Genomic DNA, 26,274 nt, shown 5'->3' with positions numbered 1-26,274 from the left:
CACTTAATTTTTCAGTATTACAAACTTCAAAGGATAATCCCAAAATGGTTTTCCAGAAAAATATTAAATACATTTTTAAGTACACAAAATCTCACCGGATCGATAAAATTCATATATACCATATCACATATTTATTTTGAGTTCAAAATATCGAATTTCACCAAAAGGCAACTGATTTGAAAACTGTAATCCATAAACAATAAATCCAGAACATAATACAACATTGAAACAGACACCTATAACTCACAAACACACACCTCAGCCAAACTTACTTTTATCAAATGACTCGTGAGGCAGTTCTTAAACAGCAATATGAGGATTATGATGCAAGACTATAGTACTGTAGATTAATTTTGCAAGTAAATCACTGGTCTGTGATAAATCCCAAAATAAAATGAAAGAAAAAGAAAAAATGGTTTATTCAGAACTTCCTTCGACCATAGGCTTCATGATAATGTCCATTTATCCATTTTCCATACCGCTTATTCTAACAAGGGTCACGGGCATGCTGGAGCCTATCTCAGTTGACTTCAAGTGAGAGGTGGGGTACACTCTGAACTGGTTGCAAATAGAAATAAACAACCATTCACACCTACAGGCAATTTAGTCTTCAAATCAACCTTATATGGATGGTTTTGATGTTTGGGACGAAACTGGAGTAAACAGAGAAAGCCTAGGCACGCACGGGGAGAACATGCAAACTCCACAGCAGTGAGGCCGGATTTGAACCCGGGTCCTTAGAACTGTGAGGCAGATGTGCTAATCAGTCATTCACTGTGCCGCCTCATGATAATGTAATGAGGGCAATAGAAGACCTGAATACAAAAATAACTTTCCATACAACACTCATCCAAATAGTTTAATGAACATTTACTCATCTGATAGGGAATGTTATTTGCATGACTATTTTTTGCCTCTGTTGTGTTTCTTAATAATTTCAATGAGGTTGTTTTTGTTCACCAGCATGTCACTCGGCCCCAACTTGGCTTGTTGTTTTTCTCTTCTCTGCTGTTCATGGAGGTGAGGTGAGTTGAGAAGTTGGGGAGGTAGGATGATTCCTGTTGGTTTGACCCTATTCACCACCCCCAGGAACAGACGTTTGTTGTTGTTGTTGAGAAAGGTGATGGCAGTTCCCCTATGACCCAGACGGCCCGCTCTTCCTACCTAAACAGGAACAAGTGTGTCTTTGTGCTTGAGTGATAACTTAAATACAAATTTATTTCTGAAAAAATACAAACCTGATGGACATATTCATCCATAGTGTTTGGCATATCAAAGTTGACCACCACGCTGACATTAGCCAAATCCAATCCTCTGCCAAGCACACCTGTACTGATCACCACCTCAAAGTCACCACCCAGAAGACCCTAAATTCACAAACACAGTTCAGTATATCGCATGGTACAAGATAAAACAGCAATGAAATGAAGCATATAGCACAGTATAAAATAACAATGCAAACAAGGTACAAATTATAGTACTGTATTGAAAAAATGCAACATCTCTATTGTATATTAGTTTTGTCAGTGGCTCAGCAAACAGCACCATGAAAACAAGAATCAAATTAGTAAAATAAGACAAGCAATGTCACATAATTTAAAGTCTGTGTGGGGATGCCGATGTATCTATCCTATTTTCCAGAATACACCAACTGCTTTCCTGAACACTGAACTGGGATTTTGGTGTTTGCCAACACTCAGGTTTCCTCCCACATTTCCAAAACATGCATGAATTGGAGACTCTAAATTGCACATAGGTATGCTTGTGGGTACAAATGGTTGTTTGTTTCTATGTGCCCTATGATTGGCTGACAACCAGTACCCCGCCTCCTGCCCTGAGATATCGGGGATAGGCTCCGGCACTCCTGTTACCCTTGTGAGGATAAGCGGCTCGTAAAATGGATGGATGGCACAAAACTGAAACGTTTATTGCTAAACTCTAAACAACTCTCCCAAACAGTAGGATGGAATCAAGAAATACTGTGTAAACGGTTAAAACAGTCGCTCTAAATCAGGGGCGCCCACACTTTGTTGCGCCAAGATCTGCTTTTCAAGCAGGCAGCCTCTCACGATCTACCGAAAAGAGGGGCGGGGGTATCTTTACCGCAATGTGTGTTTGTTTGTGTGTGTGTGCATGTGTGAAGGGGGGTCAGGGGGAATCACATCGCAGTGAGGGGAGACAGCAAGAGACAGATGGTAAATAGAAAGCCAGTTTGCTAGAACCCGCCTATATGTGCACATGCACAGTGACATGACAAAAGCAGCCAGGTTTGGTCAAACCGAATGTCAACCAATCTACTCGCATGATCGATGTATTGGCCACACTTGAATGAAGCAATGAGATGGATGATAGACATCTTTTTTTTATTTTTATTTTTTTGGGCACAGGGTCACACGATTGACCAAAACTGCCTCAGCGATCAACGCATTGGGCACCCCTGCTCTAAATCATGCAGAATGATTATAAAACATACAGCAACACATAATTGGAGAATTTAATTTCAGAATGGTATAATAAACTACTAAGGGGTAACCACTCTCAAGAGATAGAAACAAATGATTTAGAATAACATGGTTGAATCCAGTGTGGATACAGACAACCAATTGACCCCACCGTAGAAATTGCATCATCCGCGTCGCTGACCAATCAGAGGGCAGAGATCTGCATAAACCACGCCCCTTGTTGGCATCCGCTATTACCTCAGACAACGTTGCATGGTCCAGTATAGCTTTTGTTAGCGTTTTATCGCGTATTTGGGTTCTTTAACAATAGATATGGTTAAGAGGTGTAGTCACGGAGTTTGTAAGAGTGACGACAGGTATCCTGAAAGGCTAGTTGGTGGAGTTCAATTCGTACCCTTTCCAAAACCAAAGACCCAGTACGAAAAATGTCTTCGATGGATCAAACTTTGTGGAAGACGGCATGATCAACTGAATCCATCTTAAATCAACCGGAACAGCAGACCGAGTACGAAAAATGTCTTCAATGGATCAAACTTTGTGGAAGATCGTATGATTAACTGCATCCATCTAAAATCAACCAGAACAGATATGTTTGCACGAAGGTAAGCCCTATATTTGATTTTCAATACATGTCTCATATAAGTGAATTAGCAGTTCTTCGCTTGCATAACATAGCTACGTGTGAATGATTGACACACTTGATCTGTGTTGAGCGAGATTTTGCGATGATTTGACTGCACAATTGTGTCTCTGTTGGCGGCTACCGAGCTAAGCTAAACCGGACTATGTTTGCACGAAGGTATGCCCTATATTTGATTTTCAATACATGTCTCATATAAATGAATTAGCAGTTCTTCGCTTGCAGAACAAAGCTACGTGTGAATGATTGACACACCTGATCTGTGTTGAGCGATATTTTGCGATGATCTGACTGCACAAACGTGTCTCTGTTGGCGGCTACCGAGCTAAGCTAAACCGGACTAGCGAGTCCGGAAAGCCTTCAACGTGTACCGAGACACCAAGACTGAAGGAAGGATGTTTGAGGACACTCAAGTAGTGATTGTCGTACTCGGTTGGGACTTACGTAGGTTCGGCACTAATTCAAGAATAATTATGGAGGGGAGCGCGTGACGTTACACAAAGAAAACGAGAGAAACAACTTGTAAATCAAGCCTCACCTTCTCTTCCTTCATATGGCGGTTCACAAACGGCTATACAGATACACATACAGATTCTGCACACAAGTGTGATATGTAACACGAAAATAGGAAACTGTCAATGACGAATTTGTCTTTGGGTTATAATATATTATATTATGTGGCTTCTCGGTCTTCCTCTGACTCCGGAAAGATCTCGCGTCAATATGCATGTAAATACCATTGAAATACCCCTCGCTGAAATACTTGAAGCGCTGCTGTCTGCTTTTCAACGATATTTCACTATTCGCTAAGAATGCGAGTGAGAAATCAGCTGGTAAATGGGACAATTTCGGTCTAGTCTTTTCTTCCTGTGCCGCCATTTTTGCTAATTGTTTGTCTGAGGTTAGCACACGTGGGGTGATGTAACTTCAGGAGGCGTGGTTAGGGCCCTGTACAGAGGGGTCAATTATCCTCAGAACCTTGTGTATTCTTTGTAACAATGCCCTCACCTTGAGGATATGGTTCCGTTCCAGCTGGCTCTTGTCAGAGTGGATTGCCACTGTTTTGAGGCCTGTCACCTTGGCAACTGCATCACAGAGCAGATCCGCACCAAGTTTACAATCGACAAACACCACCACTGGAGGCTGGTACAGTTTATTGTCCTGTAAAGGCAATGTGGGAAAAAACTACTGCATAAAAAGTGTTGAAGAAAATAAATATATTCCTGTACCAAACCATGATTACACCATGTATTTATGTATATCTTTTGGTTTGATGTCCTACTTTAATGCTACATTATGAACATTCTTCATTTGTCCACATTCCATTCCCTGTAAAATCAGGAAAGTCCTTTTTCTAACTGCTAATAACTACCCAGACCTGGCGAAGAACTGTGATCAACTAAAAATGTCATGCCTTGCACTTTGAAAAGGTAAAAGTAACAGCAAATTATGTCTCACACATTTGCACGGAGATAGGACCCCCATTAATTCACGCTAATCTACATATTCTTCAGAATGGAGACTGCTCTTTAGCTATGCTCCACAAATGGTCCAAACATTGCTGGGATTCCTGGAGTGCAGCCACAATTCTAAGCACACCCATTTCCTGTGCATAGAGGTCATAGCTGCAGCTGTGAGCATCCTTATTTGGTCAAGTCCAACCCACCATTCGGAAGAATGAATATATTAGTAATCATATTCCCATACATCTACATTAAAATTAATGGTAATGCGATTTATACTGTAACTGGTGCTCTTTAGGGGTTGTTCCAAAAATGATAAATACACTAGACTTGCTGTGGCAAATCTATACTTGAAAAAAAAAGTCATTTTACTGCATACATCAAAGCACTTGTGTGTCGAACCTACATTGAGAATTTCAAACAGCTTCTTCTTTTTCGAGGGTTCCTCAACCCACAGCAGGATCTGTCTGACATTGGCACATGGCTGGTTCTTCTCTCCTACAGCAATACGAATTGGGTCACGCACCAATCGGGCCGCGAGCTCCTCAGTCCCTGTCGGGATAGTGGCTGATGCCAGGAGGGTCTGGTGATCTTCAGGGACATGCTCTAGAACTTCCAGTACCTGCTGCTGGAAGCCCATCTTTAGCATAGTGTCAACCTACAGAAGGTGTTCCAACACAATATGATAGAATGCATACTGGTCTTAGCAGCCTGTTACTGTCTTCATTTAAAATCGCATTGTTTTGGTCATACCTCATCAACCACAACAATCTTCACATTTCCCAACTGCACAGCTTTCTGCTTTAAGATCTCGAGAAGTCGCCCTGGTGTTGCTATGACAATCTATAAATGACGCATAATGCACAATGAAGACATTTCATTGTCAATTCGTTTGTAATAAGGATTAATTTGGGATAAGGATTGTTGTAAAATGTTGGATTTAATGAATACTTTAATGGTGCGCTTCAGGCGGTGGAGTTGAGGGGGGAGAGGCATGCCGCCGACCAGTAGGGCAGTCCTCATATTAGGGAGGCCAGTCATCACCTCTTTGGCCTGTCTCTCTATCTGAATGGCCAGTTCTCTGGTGGGGGTCAAGATGAGGGCCACAGGGCTCCCCACACTCAGAGTTTGTTCCTTAAAGAGAAGATGCACTCAAACTGAATGCACGTATTCCACAGTAATATGAAATAAATACAGTATGCAATAGAGCTGCGTTAAGTGGTGTCAAAATGTAAACTGATTATTGATGTGTGCATACCATAAAACTAATAGTGTACTTGAATGACAGCACTCAGTCTTTTCAAATGATGCTTTTCATTTAAAAAAAAAAAATAAATTCCATAAGTTACAAGATTGGCGCCACGGTGGGGCAGCTGATAGAGCACTGTCCTCACAGTTCTGAGGTCCCGGGTTCAATCCAAGACCCGCCTGTGTGGAGTTTGCATTTTCTCCCCCGTGCCTGCGTGGGATTCCCCCATCCTTCCATCCCAAAAACATGCAACATTAATTTGACACTCTAAATCGCCCCTAGGTGTGATTGTGAGTACTGGTGTTTGTTTCCATGTGCCCTGCGATTGGCTGGCAACCAGTTCAGAGTGCACCCCACGCCTGTTGACAGTTGGAAAAGGCTCCAGGACTCCCTGCGACCCTCGTGAGGATAACCAGCAAAGAAAATGGGTGGATGGAAGTTACAAGATTTAAGATGGAATATGTTCACATTCTACATGCAGTGAAATCGGATGCGCTACAGAGATTTTAACTATCAAATCCAATTACTATACTGTTTGTCTTGATTAGGGTCAAAGGAAACTTGAGCCTCTCCTTGCTGACTTTGAGTGCAGGTGGGGTACACTCTGGTCTGGTCGTGAATCAATTGCATGGGACATAAGAAACAAGGCTCCATCCACACATGTTACAGTACACCATTACGGCAATTTAAAGTCTTCAATTCTGGTCATGGAGAAAACCAACGCAAGCGCAGGTAGAAGATGTAAACTCCATATATGATGAGCGGAAAAAAAAAAAAAAATCAAACCCAGATCTCCTGACTGTGAGGTAGATGTGCTCACTTTAATGCAAAAATATAGTATTGAAATAGAATGAAATAATTACTGTACCTTTATTGCCCTCAGGACAACTGGCAGAAGAAAGGCTACAGTCTTTCCAGAACCTGTATCAGCACTTGTGATCACATCCCTGCCGGTGAGACCAACAGGCAGCATCTGCATTTGCACTGGTGTGGGCATTTCATAGCTGGCTGACTTCAAGTTGGCATTGAGAGTAGCTGGAAAGCCACAGTGTTCAAATTCTAAGATGGGCCTCCAAACATCTCGTCCCTGGGTTTCAATGCCCAATTCTTGTTTAATATGCTCCACCTGCTCATCAGTTAGCCCTGATATGAACAAATCCTCTTTATAGGAATAATTACATTCAAATGTGTTTAAAGGCGCTGCAGTAGGTTGAGCTTGAGGACTTTCTTTTCCCCCATTTGTGTCCTTAACAAACATTTCCACCCCAGTCCCCAAGCCCATAAGGGCCAAGTGACGGGCTTTGCATTCCAGGCTGCAAACATCACTGTCAGTGCTGTCACAGATGTACTCGCCGTAGCGTCCACACATCACACAAATAGGCTCTCCTGGCTCGGCCCATCTCTGATTCTTTTTGAATGATTTCACTGGTTCCTCCTCGTCTTCGGTACCACTTGAAGATTTCTGCCCTTCTTCTTGTGTTGGGGTTTTCGCCAGAGCAACTGGGTCTTTAGATGCTTTTACTGTGTTATCTTCAACTTTGCCATCTTTGAGCTCTTGGCTAACATCCATAGTCGAACCGCCTTCTCCATTCTCGTGATCCTGAGCAACTTCACCTTTCAGCTTCTTCAAAATTAAGTCTCCATCTTCTGCTGGTCTCTTCACTTTAAGGGCTCTTGGCATAAACATTTTACTAGCTATTCATCTGTCAGGGAACACAACGACAAATACAACCAAGCATGGTGTTAGCTAAATTTAAATGCAGATCGTTATTTTGTAAGTTCATATGAGAATAAATTACAATATATTGAGGAAACTTTGGTGTCTCAAGTTGAATTTCAAGTCTCTTCAGACGAAAGTACCATGCGTGTTTCTTCTCGAGTTGCAACTTTTGATAATCACACAGCAAGATTCAAAATAACAAATAAAAACGGTGAGTCAAAATGTTTGAGCTGAAACACATACGAACCAACAACGTTCAGAATCGTCTCCACATAGCACAATCAAGTTGCCAGAATGAGTGGGAAATGCTACGCTTCCGGCGTTTCAAAACAACCACATAACAGACGCAGAATAATCACGTCATTTAAAGTGGAATGCTGGGAAATGTAGTCTATAAAAGATACCCGCTATGCTTTTGACTGAAGGCAAGGAGTTTTCTGTCGCCTTAGAAAAGAACAAACGATGTTTTTATATGCTCCATGAAAAAACGTTTTCTTTACATACAATTAATTTTAGATAGATAGATAGATAGATAGATAGATAGATAGATAGATAGATAGATAGATAGATAGATAGATAGATAGATAGATAGATAGATAGATAGATAGATAGATATAGATAGATAGATAGATAGATAGATAGATAGATAGATAGATAGATAGATAGATAGATAGATATTCCAAGTTCAAGTCTGCTGTGCTCAATTTACATGCATTGCTCTTTGATACAGTCCTTTTTAATTACATCCAGAGTGTAGTTCAAAGACAACATTCAGCCTGCCCTCCTCTGTAGACTGAGGGTATTTGCTACATTATTTCAAGTGTGATGCATAGACAGAACCAAAATGTGATATTATTTTCCAACAGCTGGAATAATATCCATCCATCCATCCCTCCATTTTCTGATACCCTTATCCTCATCTTCGGGTAGCAGGCGGGTACACCTTGAACTGGTTCCCAGCCAATCGCAGGGCACATAGAGACAGACAATAGTCACGCTCACAATCACACTCAGGGGCAATTTAGAGTCTCCAATTAATGCATATTTTCGGGATGTGGGAGGAAACCGGAGTGCCCGGAAAAAAATCTTACGCAGCCACGGGGAGAACATGCAAACTCCGCACAGGCGGAGCCGGGATTTGAACCCCAGTCCTCAGAACTGTGAGGCCACCGTGCCATATTCGTACTTATTGTAAACTTTTTGTTTGGTGTTGGCGCCATGATTGCCCATCCCCCGATGGTACTTTAGCTCAATAAAGGCAGGGAAGCGCAGTTTTTCATAGTTTTTCATCCAAACTAATATTTTTTTCCAGACTTTTCCTGAAGGCAACGTGCGCGCATGCGTACTACACCCAAGGGTGCAGAGGGTTGGAGCGTGGTTGGAAAGGTTTGCCGCTGCAGGGAGGGAAATCGCACCACGGCCCCAACGCTATGAAAAGCGAGTAAAGACGCGAATCATACCGATTTTCCGCACAAGAACATATGGACACGAAAAGAAGAAATCCTCCAATTCCCGGTGCACCAAGGAATGAAAGCCGGCACAGGAGCACTTTTCCTTGTGAAATTCAACGAAAGCGACCCTCCTGCTTTGTGGGAAGGAGCCCGTCACATCTGATGAATGGATGAAAAACACCACGATTCGTTGCGTCAACGAGACAGTTTAGCGAGACAGTAACTACAACCATCTCGCTGTTCCATGTCTTCATTTGACAGCTGCTCATTGTTTCCCACCGAATCCTCTGGCGTGATGCTTTGGCGCTGCTTTGCTGGGAAGGACTGAAGAAAACGACTGCGTGGAAATATGGGTGAAGTTCAGGACGTAAATAATACGAAGAAGGTCTTCGTTGCTCCAGCCATCAAGTCTTTTGAACACTATGACTTCACTCGTGCTAAAATCTGTTGCAGTCTCTCATGGCTTCTGTCCAAGGCATATGGGGGAGGTAGGTGTCTCCGATACCTGCATCATTGTTTTTGCTGTAGTTTAGCATTTCAACACCATTAATTTGTAATGTTACCCTCGATAAATTTGTACATATACCACGACATAAACCAAGAACCAAAATACTAAATATGCAATAGTTTGTTTTTCAAATATCTGAACCAGCATGACAAAGAAAACCTTATGTTCTCAGATGCATCTTGCCGAGCATTCAAAATTTAAAGAACACAACAACACAATTAACCAGATTAGATAAAGGCAATTTCCTGAGTGGTTTACACTGAGCAATATGTTGCAGTTTTGGATGATGGTACCTCAGCGTACTGGGTGTCAAGGAGTAACCTTGAAAGGACTGCACACATCTCAACAGTAGTAGATTATTATTATGCCCCATTATTATGTGGGAGACATGAGCTTGTTAGTATAATAAGGTCTATCATAGATGGTGGTGCATAAATGACTGAATGTTCAACAACATTTTTTCCCTTTCATTGACCAAATAGTGTACATAATGGAGACCCCTTTTTCTCATGTAAATAAATTGTATTTAGCACAACCAATGCATACATTTGACAACAATGAGGTTGTTGTAGATGTTCAATATTCAGAGGTATGTTCGTGAATGCGTACAGTCAAAGGGATTAATGTTATTTAATTATGTGTATTAAATTATGTAATTAGCTTCGGTGGTCCGTTTTTCTTTTTCAAAATATAGATGTTCTGCTGTCCTCTCACACTGATAGGATCCTTGATGGCTAATTAATAGTCCTGTATATTCCATCGGAAATGTCTAATTATAGGAATAACACTGCTGCAGAGAATCCTACACTATACTAACAAGCAGATGAGAACCTTTTAATTGAATAAAATAATTTTTAAAAATGTGTAATTCGCACCAGTATTAATAGAGATTGCACAAAAACACCATAATTCAGCAATTGTACTGTCCTGTTATTGTTCAGATTGGTTTCATCGGTTCTAAAATGACTAATACATTTGTCTTTGTTGGAACAACCTGCTGTGGTAACTGTGGCACACAATCCATTGTCAAGATGCCGGAAAAGCCCGGCAAACATGAGGTCCTTTGCAGATCCTCAGTGCATATTCAATCAGAACTGAATGAAATGGGCTGATTCCAAAAATATAGCCCTCCAGAGAGGGTGAGTGAGCGAGCAGGCTTATATCCAAATCTCAGCCTACGCTTCTCTGTTATGAATGCTTCACATGTAGCTCCCTTATTGCATCTATGTACAGGTACTCAATACTGACAAGCGGATTTGAACCCCGGTCCTCAGAATTCTGAGGCCAACGCTCTACAGCTGCGTCACCATGCCACCCTTATTAATACATTCAACATTATATAAACCAAATGTTTTTATTTGTTTCATTTCTATTAGCCTCGATACCTTATACCAGGGAGTCTCACACTGGCACCCCGCGGGCCATTTGCGGCCCGTGAGATGATATTTTGTGGCCGGCACAATAATAAGAAAGTTTTATCCTAGTGCAGTCCTTGAGTTTTATATAAATGGCACTTTTACCGACAAACCTACTAATCACGGTTTAGCATAAGGCTCTCTTGGACGTGACATTGACCAGGCTTGATGCAAGCAGAGAAACATTTTTCAGTAGGGAACGTTACAGCAGCGTTGCCATGGAGAGTTTTATCAGTAGTTTTGCACACAACTTGCTTACACCAGTGTTTATCTTAGTTTGTGTTAAAAAAGAATGAAAAAAAAAAAAAGGAAGCCCCAAGGTACATTGAGTTTGAGATCCCTGCCTTATACTAACTACATATATAAAGTGCTCCTGGATAAGAAACAAAATGTTGATTCCTTCGGTAATTTCATGCTAATGAGTGTTTAAAAGATTGACTGTTCAACTCGGAGGGATCCAAATCCACATTATTGCATTTTGTGTGAAAATGTGAACGCTTGCTTCCTCTTATGTTCAAGGCTACTGTGCTCAGCTCATCTGGATCAAACTGGGTCACAGTTTGGTCCAATGACAAGAGTGTCACTCAACCCCCTGAGCCATGCCACCAACTTTAATTGGTTAACCCAATGATTTCTCACTAGTTGCAGTAGCCATGTATCATAACTCACCTTTGACCTCTGACTTGCTTGTAGATGATATTCTGTATGGGACAGGAGGAAATATTAATTGGTTAGAAAGAATACTTTACCACAGGACTGTACTGTAAATACTGAAAGCTTTTGAGCAAAAAAGGCTCTGCTGTATTTCTGTATTGACAGAGAGTCCATCTGCAGATGACGTTATTGACAGTGGTCATGAGGACGTGATTCATCGACCGACTGACCATTTAAATGTGTTGTGTTGAGGAATGTGAGCAATTGGTCTGACTCATTACCAAATGCTATCTGCAAAATTCAATTTTTACATCCATTTTGGTGTTGATATTCTTGGATTTGCTGAACATTCATATTCATTTTCTAATCATTTCTCTCTTAGCTTTCATCCATCATGTGACAGAAGTCAATCAATTTCTCACGGCTGGGCAGGAAACCTTTCACCCTGAATCTTAATCTTGTTTGGCAAACTTCATTCCATTGGAAAAATCTTTTCATTGGCAAAATTTAAAACTATCATGACCAAGTTATCTTCTGAGAATGTACACATCCGTGAACATGTGCGTGCAAACACAATGTACATTAAGGCTTAGTAGGGCATACGCTATGTCACATGCACACACTGCAGTCTCTTCTCTTTCTCTCTCTCTCTCTCTCTCTCTCTCTCTCTCTCTCTCTCTCTCTCTCTCTCACCCACACATAGACTGACACATAGATGAATATATGCACAACCCCACACACACAGATGCACACACACACACACACACACACATGAACATGCACACACACAAACAGAGCATCTCTTTTTGATGAGACAGGGTTTTCCCAGGGAGCTGAATGTTGTACAGATGCAGACACACTAGATCAATCGATAGAGTGGTGCGCCTACTGCGGTTGCTATAGTAACAGTCCAGGTTTATCCATGTATCTCTCAAGCTACGGCTAAGGATGGACAGGGGAATGAATATGGGCCTTTATTATTTTATTTTTTATTTAGTATTTCCACATCTCATATTCTCTCTTGGAATATGTCCAGATTGTCCATTGTAGCCACACATTGTGGCAAATTAGCTGCTGTTTTATGCTTCAGATATTAAATGCAATATTCTTGTATTTAAAAAAATATCCTCCCATTTGTTAAACAGACAGCATCCCAGCAAACATAAGAGAACCCTTCTACACAGACCAGTATGAGCAGGAGCACCTCAAGCCTCCTGTGGCCAGTCTCCTGTTGTCTGCGGACCTCTACTGCCGCGCCACCAGCCTCATTCTGAAGAACAATCCAGCTGAGCCTCTGCTGGGCCACGATTCTGTCATTCAGGCTTTGGCCCAGCGAGGTCTTTATGTCACCGAGCACAACAGACTTGTCACTGAGAGGGACCTTCGAAAGAGGCCTCTGCAAATGGTAAGAGTGTTTTCATAATTTCTAATGTTTCTATATTGTTGAAGATATCATAGACGGGAGTTTTGGGTTTTTTTGTGATGGGGCAGTAATGTACCACCTTCTAGATAATATTGGGAATCACAAATAGTGTAATTTGTTGGCTACTTAACAACTCACTGACCCATCAAAAAATGGTTAAACCAATTTAGCTACATCAAACAACCTACAAACAACTTATTACTTACACATTTCTTTCCTTCAAATCTCCACACCAACCAAATGAGATATTTATTTGTCTACCCACTTAACACATCAACTTACTTCCCAACCTGCCAACCTATCTATGTGCCGAAATACCTACCTACTGACCATCTTGGACTACCTATTCAACCAGCTAATAAACTGGCCTAACTATCAAAACTCTCTTCACATCTACAACTTGGGCTGCACGATTTTGGCCAAAATAGTAGTCACAATTATTTTGATAGATATTGTATTCACGATTATTAATCAGGACAGAACCGTTGACCACTGCCAACGCTCATTTAAGCTTTAATGATGTGTTCCACCCCGGAAGCTGGCTGACTAGATTGAGGGCACTACTGCAGATAAAGTACATTTCATAGGCAGCAGGGTAGCATTTTATTTGTGGGGAAAAAAAAAATCACCAACAGCCAAAATCACAATCACCATTAAAATTTGATTAATTGTGTGGCCGTATTAGCAACCTGCCTGTCTCCCAACTAATTCACATGCCAACGAACTGGTTAGGCTACATAATGAACAGCTTCTCCACCAACCAAACAATCAACCACTTGCAGTACCGATATTCAATTTGACTAATTTCTCCCCATTAACACAGTGCATTATTCACTCAAATTCCTCTTGAGTAATTGCATCCTAGTCGTGTAAGGGTATACAATCAAGACCTTATAGGGATTTTGTTTTTCACTTTAATATCTGACATTTGCAGCAATTAGTTGAGAAAATTTTCCAGCTCCTATTTCAACTTCTAATATTGGAGTGGTTCTTAAAGATGACTGTGTCGGCTGCCAATTAAGCACGGATTGAGCATTCTCGATAGTTTGTGTCTGTGTCTCAATAGGAGGTTTTACTGCCTCAGTGAGCTGCAAGTTGCTGTGTGCTACAAACAATTAGCACACAGTTTGCCTGCAGTCTGTTTGCAGAGTCTTGCTGTTTTTAATTTCGCTCTCATGCTAATTAAAAAGTTATTTAGGTTCTGGTGGAACTTCAGCAAGGCATCATATTATAGCTGCTATAGTCCTAACAAATCTAATATAAAATGATAAATCCAGCTAACACAATCGATATAATCATTAAACAAAACTGTGGGTTTAAAATGAAGGTTTATACGGTATGAATTTTATCTTCTCCCCCCCATCCGGGCTTTTTCCTCTGGCTTGCTTCTTTTTTTGACATACAGCCTACTTCTGGCTCGGGAATTATGAATCTACTCTGCATTCGATCTACTTTTTTAATCATACCCTCTTTTGCGGAGTTCTTCCCTTGGCCATTTCTTATCATTTCTCACTGGACATTCCCACTGTGTTTCACCATGCACTGATCTACCCATTCCCAACAGTGCTCTCATCTTCCTTTAGGGAAGCAAAGTTCCTTCCTGTGGTTCACTACTTCACTGTCAGGTGAAAGCTGCCAACCATACAGCACAATGCTCACACTTTTTTATAGTTTATCACCGGATCATGATCTGATTGAAGAAGCCTTACTGATTGTCCATCCTTCCGTCTGTCCATCCATTTTCTTAGCCGCTTATGCTCACAAGGGGCGTGGGGAGTGCTGGAGCCTATCCCAGCTGTCAACCGACAGGAGGCAGCGTACACCCTGAAATGGTTGCCAGCCAACCGCAGGGCACATCAAGACAAAGAGTCACACTCACAATCACACCCAGGGGCAATTTAGAGTGTCCAATTAATGTTGCATGTTTTTGGGATGTCGGAGGAAACCAGAGTGCTCGGAGAAAACCCACACAGGCACAGGGAGAACATGCAAACTCCACAGAGGCGAGTCTGGGATTGAACCCAGGACCTCAGAACTGTGAGGCCAATGCTTTACCAGCTTATCCACCGTGCCGCCACTTATTGATGGTCTTCAGTATATTATTTTTACTTGCCAGGATATTTAAGTTGTTTATCTTTTTTTTTTTTTTTTTTTTAAAAAGTCTATTCCTTCTGCATCACAGTCCAAGGGCTGTTTTGAACACCCACACTTTACTAAATATGGTTCCTTGCTCAATAAATGGCTGCAGAGGAAACTTATTGACGATGTGCACTGGAAGGGTAACAGATTTTTCATTTAAAAAAACAATGTCTGTCTGTCTGTCTGACTGCATTGCCATGGAAACAGTGACTTAGGAGAGAAATATATCAATACAAAAGGGCCACATAATTGGTATGATGAATTATAACTCCATTTTATTCCACATTTGTGTGAGTGCATTTTAAGACATACTTACAAACCCACGTGCAACATCTCTATGAAGAGGAGAATATACAGATAAACCTGATTCATTCTTTGACTTTCTTGTAGATTATATCGTATTGTATTCTATTGGATGCTTTGTTCAAGGTGCTTCAGCCGCTGGAATGGTTACCGGTATTTGCTTTGCTTAGAGGTTCACAAAAAGATGCAACAAGCATCTCTCCTTGGTCATCAGCCTCTGCTGTGGATTTTCTCAACTGAAATGTGTGTATTCCCCATTCTCATCTCATTTTTCATTGCAGTAAATAATATGCAAATTGTTTGCAGACATGTCCATGTTAGGAATTTGAAAGTGTAGCTGATGTTGAATGTAAGTCCAGTATAGTAAAATCCACTACATTTACATTGACCAAGATGTTGTCATGGAGAGAATCTGTTTTTCAAAAGTCATTTAAAAACTTTAATACTTGACAAAGACATGTAAATAAGTCTCTGCTATACATGAGAAAAACCCAACCATATAGTGTATATCTGCTTTATAGGCTATATGGTGCTGTGTGACTATGTAACAGAAAAGCCATAAAACTGGCAGGTTTATTGCCCCACATAGGTTAGGAAGTGCTTTCAAACCAAGATGTACAGTATCTACAATGTGTACTTGTACTAGAGTTTCATTGAAATCATAATGTTGTATAATTGACACATACCTCTTATATCAATAAATATTTTGGATAAAGAGGCTTTATATTCCTAAAACTTGTTTCCCCACACGACAAGTAAGACATAAGGCTATACTGTATAACAATATCCCCACGTTTTGCATTTCTGTTAATATATATTGTTAAAACATGTCTGTGCATTTAGTATCATGTACCGTGTGTATCTTGGAGGAGGAGGAAGATGATGACGAACACTGAGGGTTCTTTCTGCCTGTCTCCATCTGTGCTTCTTCCATCACACTATTGGGAAGGTGGTCCGTTTCCATAGTAACGCTCCAGTATGCAGGGTGTTAGTTGTTGATGTGGGTGGGTGGTTATGAGAGTGGAGAGTGCTCATCCTTGCACATGTCATGTGTTCTCTGTGTATGATGGGGGCTGGAACTGTAAGCACCAAGCCAAAGAATTTTGACATATTGGATTCTAGAAAACACCAAGAAAAAATTCTAAGAGGTTTTCGTGCTCCCCTACACAGACACAAAAGAAAGGCAGTAAAGAATTTATTTCAAGATTAAACTGATACCCAGTGCCCTTTTTACTGTATATTATTATTAGAGCAATTGTTCTAATGCACATAGATGAGTGGAAGCAGGAGGGTAGAAAGGAAGCCCATCCAAGTACTGACTGTTCTTCTCAGCCTGAGTGAAGTCACAGCCAGCATGTCGTGCTCAGTGCCAGCAGGAACTCCAGGACAACGAAGTATGCATGGGTAGGCAGTGTACATTTTACACATCTTTCTTTGCTTACAATTGTAGCCTGCAATTAAAAAAAAATAAAATAAAAATTATACCAGATATTTAATTTTTTACTTCCTTTATACTTATTGTATTCTACATGACTAGTTTGGCTAGAACTGCTGCTGTACCATTGTGAAGCAGATTGTCGTACCTTGTGAACTAGGAGGCTTTGTTTTCAGAGGAAATTGCCCCCTGGTGAGGTCTACCGAGGCTCATCCTAAGAATGAGAAACATCTATTCTTTGGTATCCTCTTAAGCATTGGCCCTTTGTTGCTTGGATAACCCCCACCTTCCAATGACAATCCAGATTGTAATTGTAAATCTAGTTCCGTGGTGTAAATAGCTAAATGTTATTTTTGATGAATGATCATGCTGATGCATGCAATTAGCCACATTGATATCTTTATTTCAATGTTTTAAAGTCAGTATATTAAAAACAGATATTGTCATGCATGTATCTTGTAATTTGATGAATTGTTTTATTTCCTCTATTCTTTTGTATCATCAGTAAAATTGTAATACTAGAGACTACCCTGTTGTCTTTTGTAGTGGCTCATAACTGACTTTAATGCGTCTGACATGGGATTAATTCTCACTCAATGTGCTCATCACAGTCAACCTTTTTTTATCTGGGGACCTGTCCAGGGTGTTGTCTCCCTACATCACTTGGGATAGGCTTTAGCTTTTGACATGACCCTGAATATGATAAGACATGAAGAAAGATTTTTTGTGGAATTCAAAAAGTGTTTTAAAGTTATCTTTGGCTTACCCTGAGTATGTGAAAATTGGACACGATATGTATTCTAGGTTATAAATTACTTTGAAAACGTAATTAGTCAGATGTGTTGGTTTGTGATGAGTGTGAATAGATTTATGCTCACATTTCTACAACACAAGCAACATTTATCTATTGGTATTAGTGTTTTGAGTCTGGGTATAATTAGAGGCAATGCTGTGGTTATCCTGTTTTCTATGGTTACCTTGCTTCCTACATAATTTCGGTGTTCGTTTTGGAACACAGTGTATAGTCCTAAAAACCCAATTCCCATAGGTGATTGTAGACCAGCATTGTTATATCTGTAACTTCACACTTTAGCAAGCTGCTAAAGTCATCTTTTAACCGAACTTGCAAACAGAGACACGATCATATTTCGATTTAGACCAAATACTCTTCCCAGATTGTATCAAATAAAATGTCCATTTTTGGTGGTCATCTGAACATTTTAGTTTAACTCAAATTGAATACTCACATTTGAACTTAATTCTCACAGTTGGAAAATGCATTTGCATCAGACTTCATCCGTCTTAGTAACCAAACATCACACTTGGATGGGTTTGACAGGTTTCTATAGGTAAATTTTCCATTCAGGTCTTTGCAGGCAATTTGCCTGTAAACACATCCAGGCAGCTGACTAACAGGAATAGTTGCATTCATTTGCAGTCATGACCGTGATTACCTAATCACTGTACACTGTGTGTAGTAAAATAGTAAAACACCGTTTTTAATCAGTCTGTGCTTGTATTTGTTAATCTCAGAAGTCCTAATTCTTCATTCACTGCCACATTTTGAAAATCTTCTTTCAGTTCATATGTCTATCAGAATAATGACCAGGTGTCTTAATTCAATTGTTTTTTTTTTTTGTGTAAAATAGTCTGAGTTGTCATATTTTTGATTGCATTTGAAAATTAAAATAATACTGTACTATGTTCTCCAAACCTATTGCTTCTCATGTACAGCATATTATGAAGTACTTTTTGGTTAAAATATTTACATTCTGAAGATAAGTAACTTTTTTTTTCAATCTGTCCGCATCATTTAATATCGTTAAGTGTTATTGTGAGACCCCACTAAATACAAAATAAACTGCTGCTTGTTATTTCAGTTTTGTAAAATACTGCAGTGAACATGTCCTCGTTGTGACCCTCTTCTGCAATCAGAGATGAGGCAGCTGAGTACTTTTCCATGTCCAGCTGAGGGTGCATGAAGTTACTTGAAGCTTGACAGATTCTAATTTAAACCTTTGGCCGCAGCATGATGCCTACTGGCCTTAATGGAAGGGCTGTGATACCGATTGCACCATATATATATTTTTTCTTTACATTTAATCTATATTTAAAACTGTAACTCTCTCGGGCAAAAGGATGGCTAGGGCACTGCAGTGCAGAGTATTACTACTTGGTTCAGTTGGTTAGTTTTCCCACAGGATACCCTTCAACTTGAATCTAAATTATGCTGTAATCATCATATTTTGCAGTTTAGAAGTCATTGAGTTTCAAGGGCCTACTGCCATATGACAGCACCCAGTTTTCTGGGAGGGGTTGATTATGTTTTGATTTTATTTATTTTAGTCAATAGGAAAAAAAATGTACATAGGAGAAAAATACACCTTTTGTTATGTGGTGATGATCAAATTTCAGACAGTAAGGACACTAAACAGTGAGCCATTATGGAAACAATGTTAAAGAAAGCAAAAGAGTAAAGCCAAAGAAAAGTGTAAGTTTGGAAATAACGTCAGAAAATTACACGGCAAAAAGAGTCTAATCAGATAAATATATGGAAATAAACACATAAGCAATGGAAAAATTCGTTTTATAGTTGCAACATTTGGCAAATCCTCCTTTCCTTACAGCCATCTTTTTTCTTAAGTAATGTGTGTGATTCCACAACTAATTCATGAAAACACGGCATACTGAGCTGATGTGTTAAATATATTAAGTATACAGTATCTCCATGTGAAGATGAAGTAAGGTATAGCTACAAGCAGCGTATGCACTCAGCTAATCCAAAGGTTATCCAGCATGATGTCATTTCATATCACAGAGGAAAAGGCCTTAGTACAAATGGCAGGGCCTTTTCGGTGGTAGCAAATATGTATCTAGATGCAGAGGCTATTTTTTCTTCCCTCCAGCTTTCATCTGACATTTCCACGTAGTCAGCTGATCTTTCCCTGTCTGTCCTTTTTTCTTTCAACGCAACTCTCACTCAATTAATCTCTTTACAGCTCAACATAGGTCAAATGCGCTCAAGAAACAGCATATGGAAACTCTCACATTAACCTCTATGAAAGTATCATGGTAGGTTTTGATCACCAATAGTACCCGTGTGATCGGATTTTGGTCGACCAGCATTGGTGATGCAGAGTACAGTTCACAACAACTACAATTTGTAAAGGAAATTGAAAAAAAGGAAATTAAGTAAATTTAGTGTCCTGTTTAATTTAACCTACTAATGTTTTGGGGGTTTTTTTAACAGAAAGGTTCACAGTGTGTGAAATGGGGGATGACTGGTTAGCAAATCTGTCTCACTGTTCTGAAGGCCAGGGCTAAGTTTGTATCTTCTCCCCATCTCTGTGTGGGTTTTCTCCCGGTACTTTGGTTTTCTCTCACATCCTCAAAACATGAGGTGGTAGGTTAATTGGAGACTCTAAATTGCCTGTGGTTGTGAGTCTTTTTTTTGTTCATATGTGCCCTGCGTTTGCCTGACAACTAGTTCAGCCAGTCAGCCGAAGATAGCTGGCAGAGGCTACAGCATGCCCGTGAGCCTCGTGAGTATAAGCAGTACAGAAAATGAATGGATGAGTATTTACACTTTAAATACTTGTTTGAAAGTTTTTTTGTTTTTGTTTTTGTTTTTTTTTTTAAGTTCAAGCCTTTACTCTCCCTGTCAGGCATTTTAGAAATAATGTCATTGTTGAATGGCTGTCAGAAGCAGTGAGGTTTAATTACATTTCTTGGTTTGGAAGGGGAATCTCCACTAAATATTTGTTTAAAATGTTCACAAAAAATGTATAGGGTTAAAGTTATCTAATCAATTATGCTAATTTGTTTGTTCACTGTCATTAATGATTTTTCTACACTCTTCTTTGATTAGTACCTTGGTCGTACCACTATTCCCGGGATTAACCGCAGAAGATGGTTTGTCGCCGCCTTGCTTGTGACAGAGGGCACTCATATCTTTGTCGTTGATCCTGGACACTCTCTCTTTGTTTCTGCTATTGTAGCTTCTCCATACACATTTCAAAACCTTTGGAAAAAGTTTTGTTGTGGTTCCCCTTCTAAAGAAAGAAATTCAATCATAGCGCTTAACTTCTGACAGGCATCCAAAAATGACCTCATTGACAAAATATCGGACAGGGAAAAATGGTTTATTTATTTTTTTTAAATAAAACTTCAAACAAGTATTTAAAATGCAATTACTGAAAATTTCAGAAATAAACTTTAGTTATTAGTAGGTTAACTTTAATTGGGTTCATTTCATGTTCATCTAACATACTAATAATAATGCTACAGAAATTGGTTAACCTTTGTATGTCTTTCAGTGTTGGCAAATTTTGGATGTTATAAGGGACAAGAGTTGATGAAAGTATAACTTAATCTTAATGTTGTGATAACCTTGGGCCATGTATTTCTTATTTAACAAAGTTTATTACTATACATGTAATTTTCAGTGGTGTAGAACTGTATTGTAAGTTACTAAAGAAAAGATTATAAATACTTGTCAGGGTGAAATTCAGGTCCTACTACTGTAAAAAAAAAAAACAAAAAAAACAGACATTAAAATCATGCATCCATCCATTTAATGTAATGCTTGCCTTCATGAGGGTTGAAGGTGAGCTAGAGCCAATCTGAGCCTTGTTTGAGAGTTGGATATAACCTGGACAGGCTGCCAGCCAATTGCAGAGCTGAATGAAATAACCAGGATAATAAATATTGTACAGTGAGTTTCCGTTAATCTCATTAGAATTAGCATATGTACCTTGTGTTACAGATGATGAATAAATTCTAATCCTGGAAAGGACTTTTGACGCCACATTGACGATTCCCATAACCAATGCCCTGGTTGCACCGTATGAATCATAAACTGTGGGTCTGTGGTCGAGTAAATACCATTGGTTCTCCTTGTTGATGTACTGTCCTTAGACGAGAGAAGATTTAAATCAATATCCGGAGATTGCTCCTGGGAGGGGATCAGATGAAAGAGGAAATAGCCTCTGAGGAGTAACATCACAATCTGATTGGACTTGCCTGGAGCTGATCGTTTATTGCAGCCATAATATATTTTGCTGTAACTTACAGCATGATTTGTTTGTTTGTATTGGTTTGTTGGTGTTTCTCAGGGGAAAATTTCCCCAGTGCTTAGACAGACTCAATAATGGGGAAGAAGAAACATCTTGGCGGTCTATTATTAAGTGGGATTGGTTTGCTGCTGGGTTGCCACAGACTCCAAATTTAGCTTTACACTGAACATACAACATCACAGAGAAAACATACTGCACAGTGAAACCATACTCTTGAATTTTACAAAATTGACAGACATCTTTATATGTGTGTCTAAGTTAATGGAAGTAATGACTTCTTGGGGCAGCACGGTCGATCAGCTGGAAAGCGTTGGCCTCACAGTTCTGAGGTCCCCTGTTCAATCGTGGACCCGCCTGTGTGGAGTTGTATGTTCTCCCTGTGCCTGCATGGGTTTTTTTCTGGGCACTCCGGTTTCCTCCCACATCCCAAAAACATGCAACATGAATTAGACACTCTAAATTGCCCCTTGATGTGGTTGTGAGTACGGTTATTTGTCTCGATATGCCCTGCAATTGGCTGGCAACTGGTTCAGGGTGCACCCTGGCTCCTGCCCGTTGACAGCTGGGATAGGCTCCAGCCCTCCCGCAACACTCGTGAGGATAAGTGGCTAAGAAAATGGATGGATGGATGGATGAATGGATGGATGGATGGATGGATGGATGGATGGATGGATGGATGATGGATGGATGGATGGATGGATGGATGGATGGATGGATGGATGGATGGATGATTTTTTGACTGCTAGGCCTGTGTCACAAAGTGGAAGTGAATTGCATTGATCCTGCTGGAAATTCTGGTATCCAGTAACAACATCAGTGACAACAAATAAGAGTATATCTCAGGCAATACTATAAGCACACAAAGGAAATATTGAAAATAATATGCAAATAATTCTCTAATAAATATCCACTGTGCAAAATGTGCTGTGTTGATTGGCCTCAAGAAGTAGTTTTTAACCACTACTCAATCACATTAAGGCAACTTCATGCAGTAACTGTCTTCTCTTTGCAGGCCCAAAAAAATATTTTCATTAGGAATGCATGGAAATATAACATCTTTCTCATTTGTCTAAAATAATTTCACAAGTTCATGAATGTATATGTTTTTCAGAATTTTACTACCTTCACCTATGTCAGTGCTGATTTCTTGTAAAATTTGCAGTTATATGATTGAAAGAACTACAACTGTATTTAAACTTGTTTATGTTTTTTTCTCATGAGTGACACAATTTAGAACCCTGATACAAGTGATGCAAAATTTTAATTCACCCTCCAATACTTTTTTTTTTTTTTTTTGCAGAGTGCCCATCTGGTATTGATTGACTCTTTGATGATGGTGTACTCAATGGACACTTTGACTGTGGAGAAGGTGATTGGCAGTATTCGGCAGTATTCATCCTGCTGCTCTGAAGAGGAAATGCCATATGACACAGAGGATGCCGTCACCATCTGGATCAACAAGGTTGGTGGGAGACAGTATTATGTTCATTTGTCTATGTGCAAAAAGATGTAGCCACAATAATGTAGTAATCCCAATACTGCACTAAAAATAAGTAAGGTAACTAGTATGTTTTTCTTACTGTGCCACGAATGCAAGCAGTCAACCATATTGAACAGTTGCCATGTAAGCCACACATACACACACGCACCCACCCACGTGCAGTTATATAGTCCTGCTGGTCAGTCATATGGCTCACCAATGGAGTGCACTTGCATACGAGAAGTGTAAAATTCACCAGATAAGTCAATGAGTAAATTAACAACAATAAAAATAGGACAAAAGTCTGGATTTAAATTATTATTAATTAATTAAAACATTTTGACACGAGGTAGACAAAACTCTCGTGTGTCTGAAGAAAGTCTTTTATAATGCATCTCTTTGAACAAGCATATAGATTGCATTGCTCATTCAAATGCTCATATTTTTGGTTTGATGCCAAGTAGCCAACTCTCCTTAGAGGTTCCCTATTCTTTTACTTTATCAGAATATAGTCCATTTTTAACTGTAGGAATACGGTTGGACTTACGATGCAAATATCAAATACTTATATATAACTGTATTGACTACTCATTGTATTTAAGTTCTTCTATGCAAAGGATTAATTGCGTGCCTCATTATGGTCTGTCTGACAATTCGAATACTGAATTCTTCAGGTTCTGCAATTCTACCTAATAGTTCATCAGTTTGTGTCACACCACCTCAATTGATTTGAAATGAACTGAATAAGAGTGCATGGAGAGATAGAGCAGATGGACGATGACCTGTAGCATATCTTGAAATCAGTAAAAGAGTTTTGTTTAAGGCAAAGAAATGGATTGCTGGTTATGCAGTGACTTACTTCACCTGACCCGAAACTAATTGATCATGCATTTCACTTGCTCAAGACCAAACTAAAGGAAAAATGCCCCAAGAACAAGCAGGTACTGAAGACAGAGGCCTGGCAGAGAATAAGTGGGGTTGAAATCAGGGTCTTGTGATGTTGATCTGTTCATGTCTTTAAGCCATAATTGACTGCAAAGGAGTTGCAACCAACTGTTAAAAAAGTGTGATTTATGATTGTTAATTCCTCCCATGGCTCTTCTGCCTCAGAGTTCCGTGGCCCCTGGTTTAAACCTGGTCTTTCTCGTGCAGAGGTTGCATGTGCTACCAGTGCCACTTGGGTTTTATCTGGCTACTTCAGTTTCCTCTTACATTTCAAAAACATGACTGGTACGGGAATTGAAAACTCCAAATTGCTCAATGGTGTGAATGTGAGTGAGAGTTTGATGTGGATGAACTTGACTGGGCTGCCCAATCCTGACCTAAACCCTATAGAACACAATTAGAGCAGAGACAGAGCCAGGCTTTCTCGTCCAACATCAGTGTGTTGGAGAAAGAAATGTGCTTCTGGAAAAATTGTCATAAATTCATATAAAAACACTCTTTAACCTTGAGGAAAACCTTCCCAGAAAAGTTTATAACCTTTATAACTGCAGAAGGTAGACAAATGTCATATTAAACGTTATTAAGAATCGGATGGCACTTAAATTCACATCTGAATCAAGACTGGTGAGTGAATGCTTTTGACTATATAGTGTCAAACAATTGTTGTAACTTCTGCACCGCTCACCTTATTTGGAAATCCAATTAACGCTGAAAGTCTGCTGTTAAAGCACGCCTGTTCATTACATTGGAAATCCATTGTATTGATATCTAGAGCCAAAGCAAAATTATGTTGATACAATATTTATGGACATGACTGTATGTTTAGACTATATTTTCTATCAAATTCTTATTACCGTAGTTCCCAGCCTACAAAGCGCACCTGGTTATAAGCCTCACCCAGTACATTTGTAAAGGAAATACCATTTGGTACATAAATACGCCGCAGCTGTGTAAAAGTCGCAATTGCCCACATTGAAACCCATATCGAAACACGAGATATTTACAAAAATGACAGTACACCAAAAAACTTATCGGTAAAAATCACTGAGACGCCAGTAACACAGCAGCAACATGCTAACACAGTGGTAACGCTAGCACCGCACTAACATGGCCGGTAAAAGTCACTTCCTCTGCTCACATATTTCGGTCACTCTTACCTTTTTTGCTCAAGTGCCTCCATTGCGGCCGTTAGAAAAAATGCACGAATTAGCCGCATCACTGTATAATTCACAGGGTTGAAAGTGTGTGAAAAAAGTCGCGGCTTGTTGGTCGGAAATTATGGTATTAATGAAAACCATGTATAAATTGATGTAATTATTATTGGTGCTTTTGCTGGCAAAGCAAAAATGAATCATGCTTGTGCTCCATTTTAGATTAACGAGTACCTGAAAGACACTCTGGCTCAGGAAGAGAAGAAAAAGAAAGAGACACAAAGTGCAGAGACTGCAGAAAGTCCTCGGGTGAGTGTAACTCCTTTCTCAGCAGAAACTTAGCTTTTATTTGACTGACAGGCCAAGACAAGTCAAGCAAATACACTTTATGACATCTGTGTCAGTTGGCTATCTAGAAGCAGATTCCTCGAAACTTAAGCCACTCAAATCCCGCTTTCATCGAAGGAATCGCAAAAACTTGGGATTTCAATCTTTGCAAGAATCCCTCAATAAATCTGTGCTTCAACCAGAACATTGACACTGTCTTGTCTAATTAGGTCAGTAGTTGCTTTGTGCGGCCCCATTAAATGTCAAGCCTGCTGTCTCAATCTGTTATATAATGGTGCTATCAACAATCATTTTTAATGCCATCAGGCAGAATGCTCAATTTGTGTCCTGTGTGTGTGTGCGTTTGTGTACATGTTTGTGCACATGTATGTGTGTATCTACCCAATCCTATCGGTAGGTCTGTGTCTCACTGC

General features: G+C 39.8%; 2 protein-coding genes across 11 annotated transcripts in view; one reads left to right on the top strand and one right to left on the bottom strand.

Annotated features, from left to right (window-relative positions):
• Nucleotides 1–103: 103 nt before the first annotated feature.
• Nucleotides 104–7,885, bottom strand: ddx59 (DEAD (Asp-Glu-Ala-Asp) box polypeptide 59). Of its 6 annotated transcripts, XM_061826070.1 has the most exons (9): nt 7,782–7,880; nt 7,614–7,700; nt 6,683–7,517; nt 5,517–5,699; nt 5,319–5,408; nt 4,972–5,223; nt 4,111–4,263; nt 1,239–1,367; nt 104–1,164 (listed from the first exon to the last, which is right to left on the bottom strand). In XM_061826070.1, the coding sequence occupies exons 3-9, from the start codon at nt 7,499–7,501 to the stop codon at nt 904–906; spliced, it is 1,887 nt and encodes a 628-aa protein (XP_061682054.1). In that variant the 5' UTR covers nt 7,502–7,517; nt 7,614–7,700; nt 7,782–7,880; the 3' UTR covers nt 104–903. The 6 variants fall into 6 exon arrangements, with proteins under 6 accessions (XP_061682054.1, XP_061682055.1, XP_061682058.1 ...); XM_061826071.1 differs by lacking the exon at nt 7,614–7,700 and having other exon boundaries at nt 7,782–7,885; XM_061826074.1 differs by having other exon boundaries at nt 104–1,072; nt 7,614–7,865.
• An 893-nt stretch (nt 7,886–8,778) lies between these two features.
• camsap2a (calmodulin regulated spectrin-associated protein family, member 2a) overlaps nt 8,779–26,274 on the top strand; it is a 42,015-nt gene continuing 24,519 nt past the window's right edge. For 2 of the 5 annotated variants that reach the window (XM_061825599.1, XM_061825598.1), the window contains exons 1-4: nt 8,779–9,473; nt 12,708–12,967; nt 23,238–23,399; nt 25,736–25,822. In XM_061825599.1, the coding sequence (XP_061681583.1) occupies nt 9,335–9,473; nt 12,708–12,967; nt 23,238–23,399; nt 25,736–25,822 (648 nt within the window). In that variant the 5' untranslated portion in view covers nt 8,779–9,334. Of the gene's footprint in view, nt 9,474–12,707; nt 12,968–16,700; nt 16,832–23,237; nt 23,400–25,735; nt 25,823–26,274 lie in introns of those variants that run through there. The other 3 variants (XM_061825602.1, XM_061825600.1, XM_061825601.1) reach the window with 2 other exon arrangements.

This window comes from Syngnathoides biaculeatus, chromosome 7 (genome assembly GCF_019802595.1).
Source record: "Syngnathoides biaculeatus isolate LvHL_M chromosome 7, ASM1980259v1, whole genome shotgun sequence".
Classification (NCBI taxonomy): Eukaryota; Metazoa; Chordata; class Actinopteri; order Syngnathiformes; family Syngnathidae; genus Syngnathoides; species Syngnathoides biaculeatus.
This window is presented reverse-complemented; position numbering and strand designations above follow the sequence as displayed.

What these genes read in the sequence shown, in the direction of transcription:
- ddx59 (XM_061826071.1), bottom strand. Translation starts at nt 7,501, where the DNA reads ATGTTTATGCCAAGAGCCCTTAAAGTGAAGAGACCAGCAGAAGATGGA. An exon ending in TTGTCCTGAGGGCAATAAAG is followed by an intron (nt 5,700 to 6,682) that starts GTACAGTAATTA and finishes CTTCTCTTTAAG; the next exon opens with GAACAAACTCTGAGTGTGGG. An exon ending in AGATTGTTGTGGTTGATGAG is followed by an intron (nt 5,224 to 5,318) that starts GTATGACCAAAA and finishes CACCTTCTGTAG; the next exon opens with GTTGACACTATGCTAAAGAT.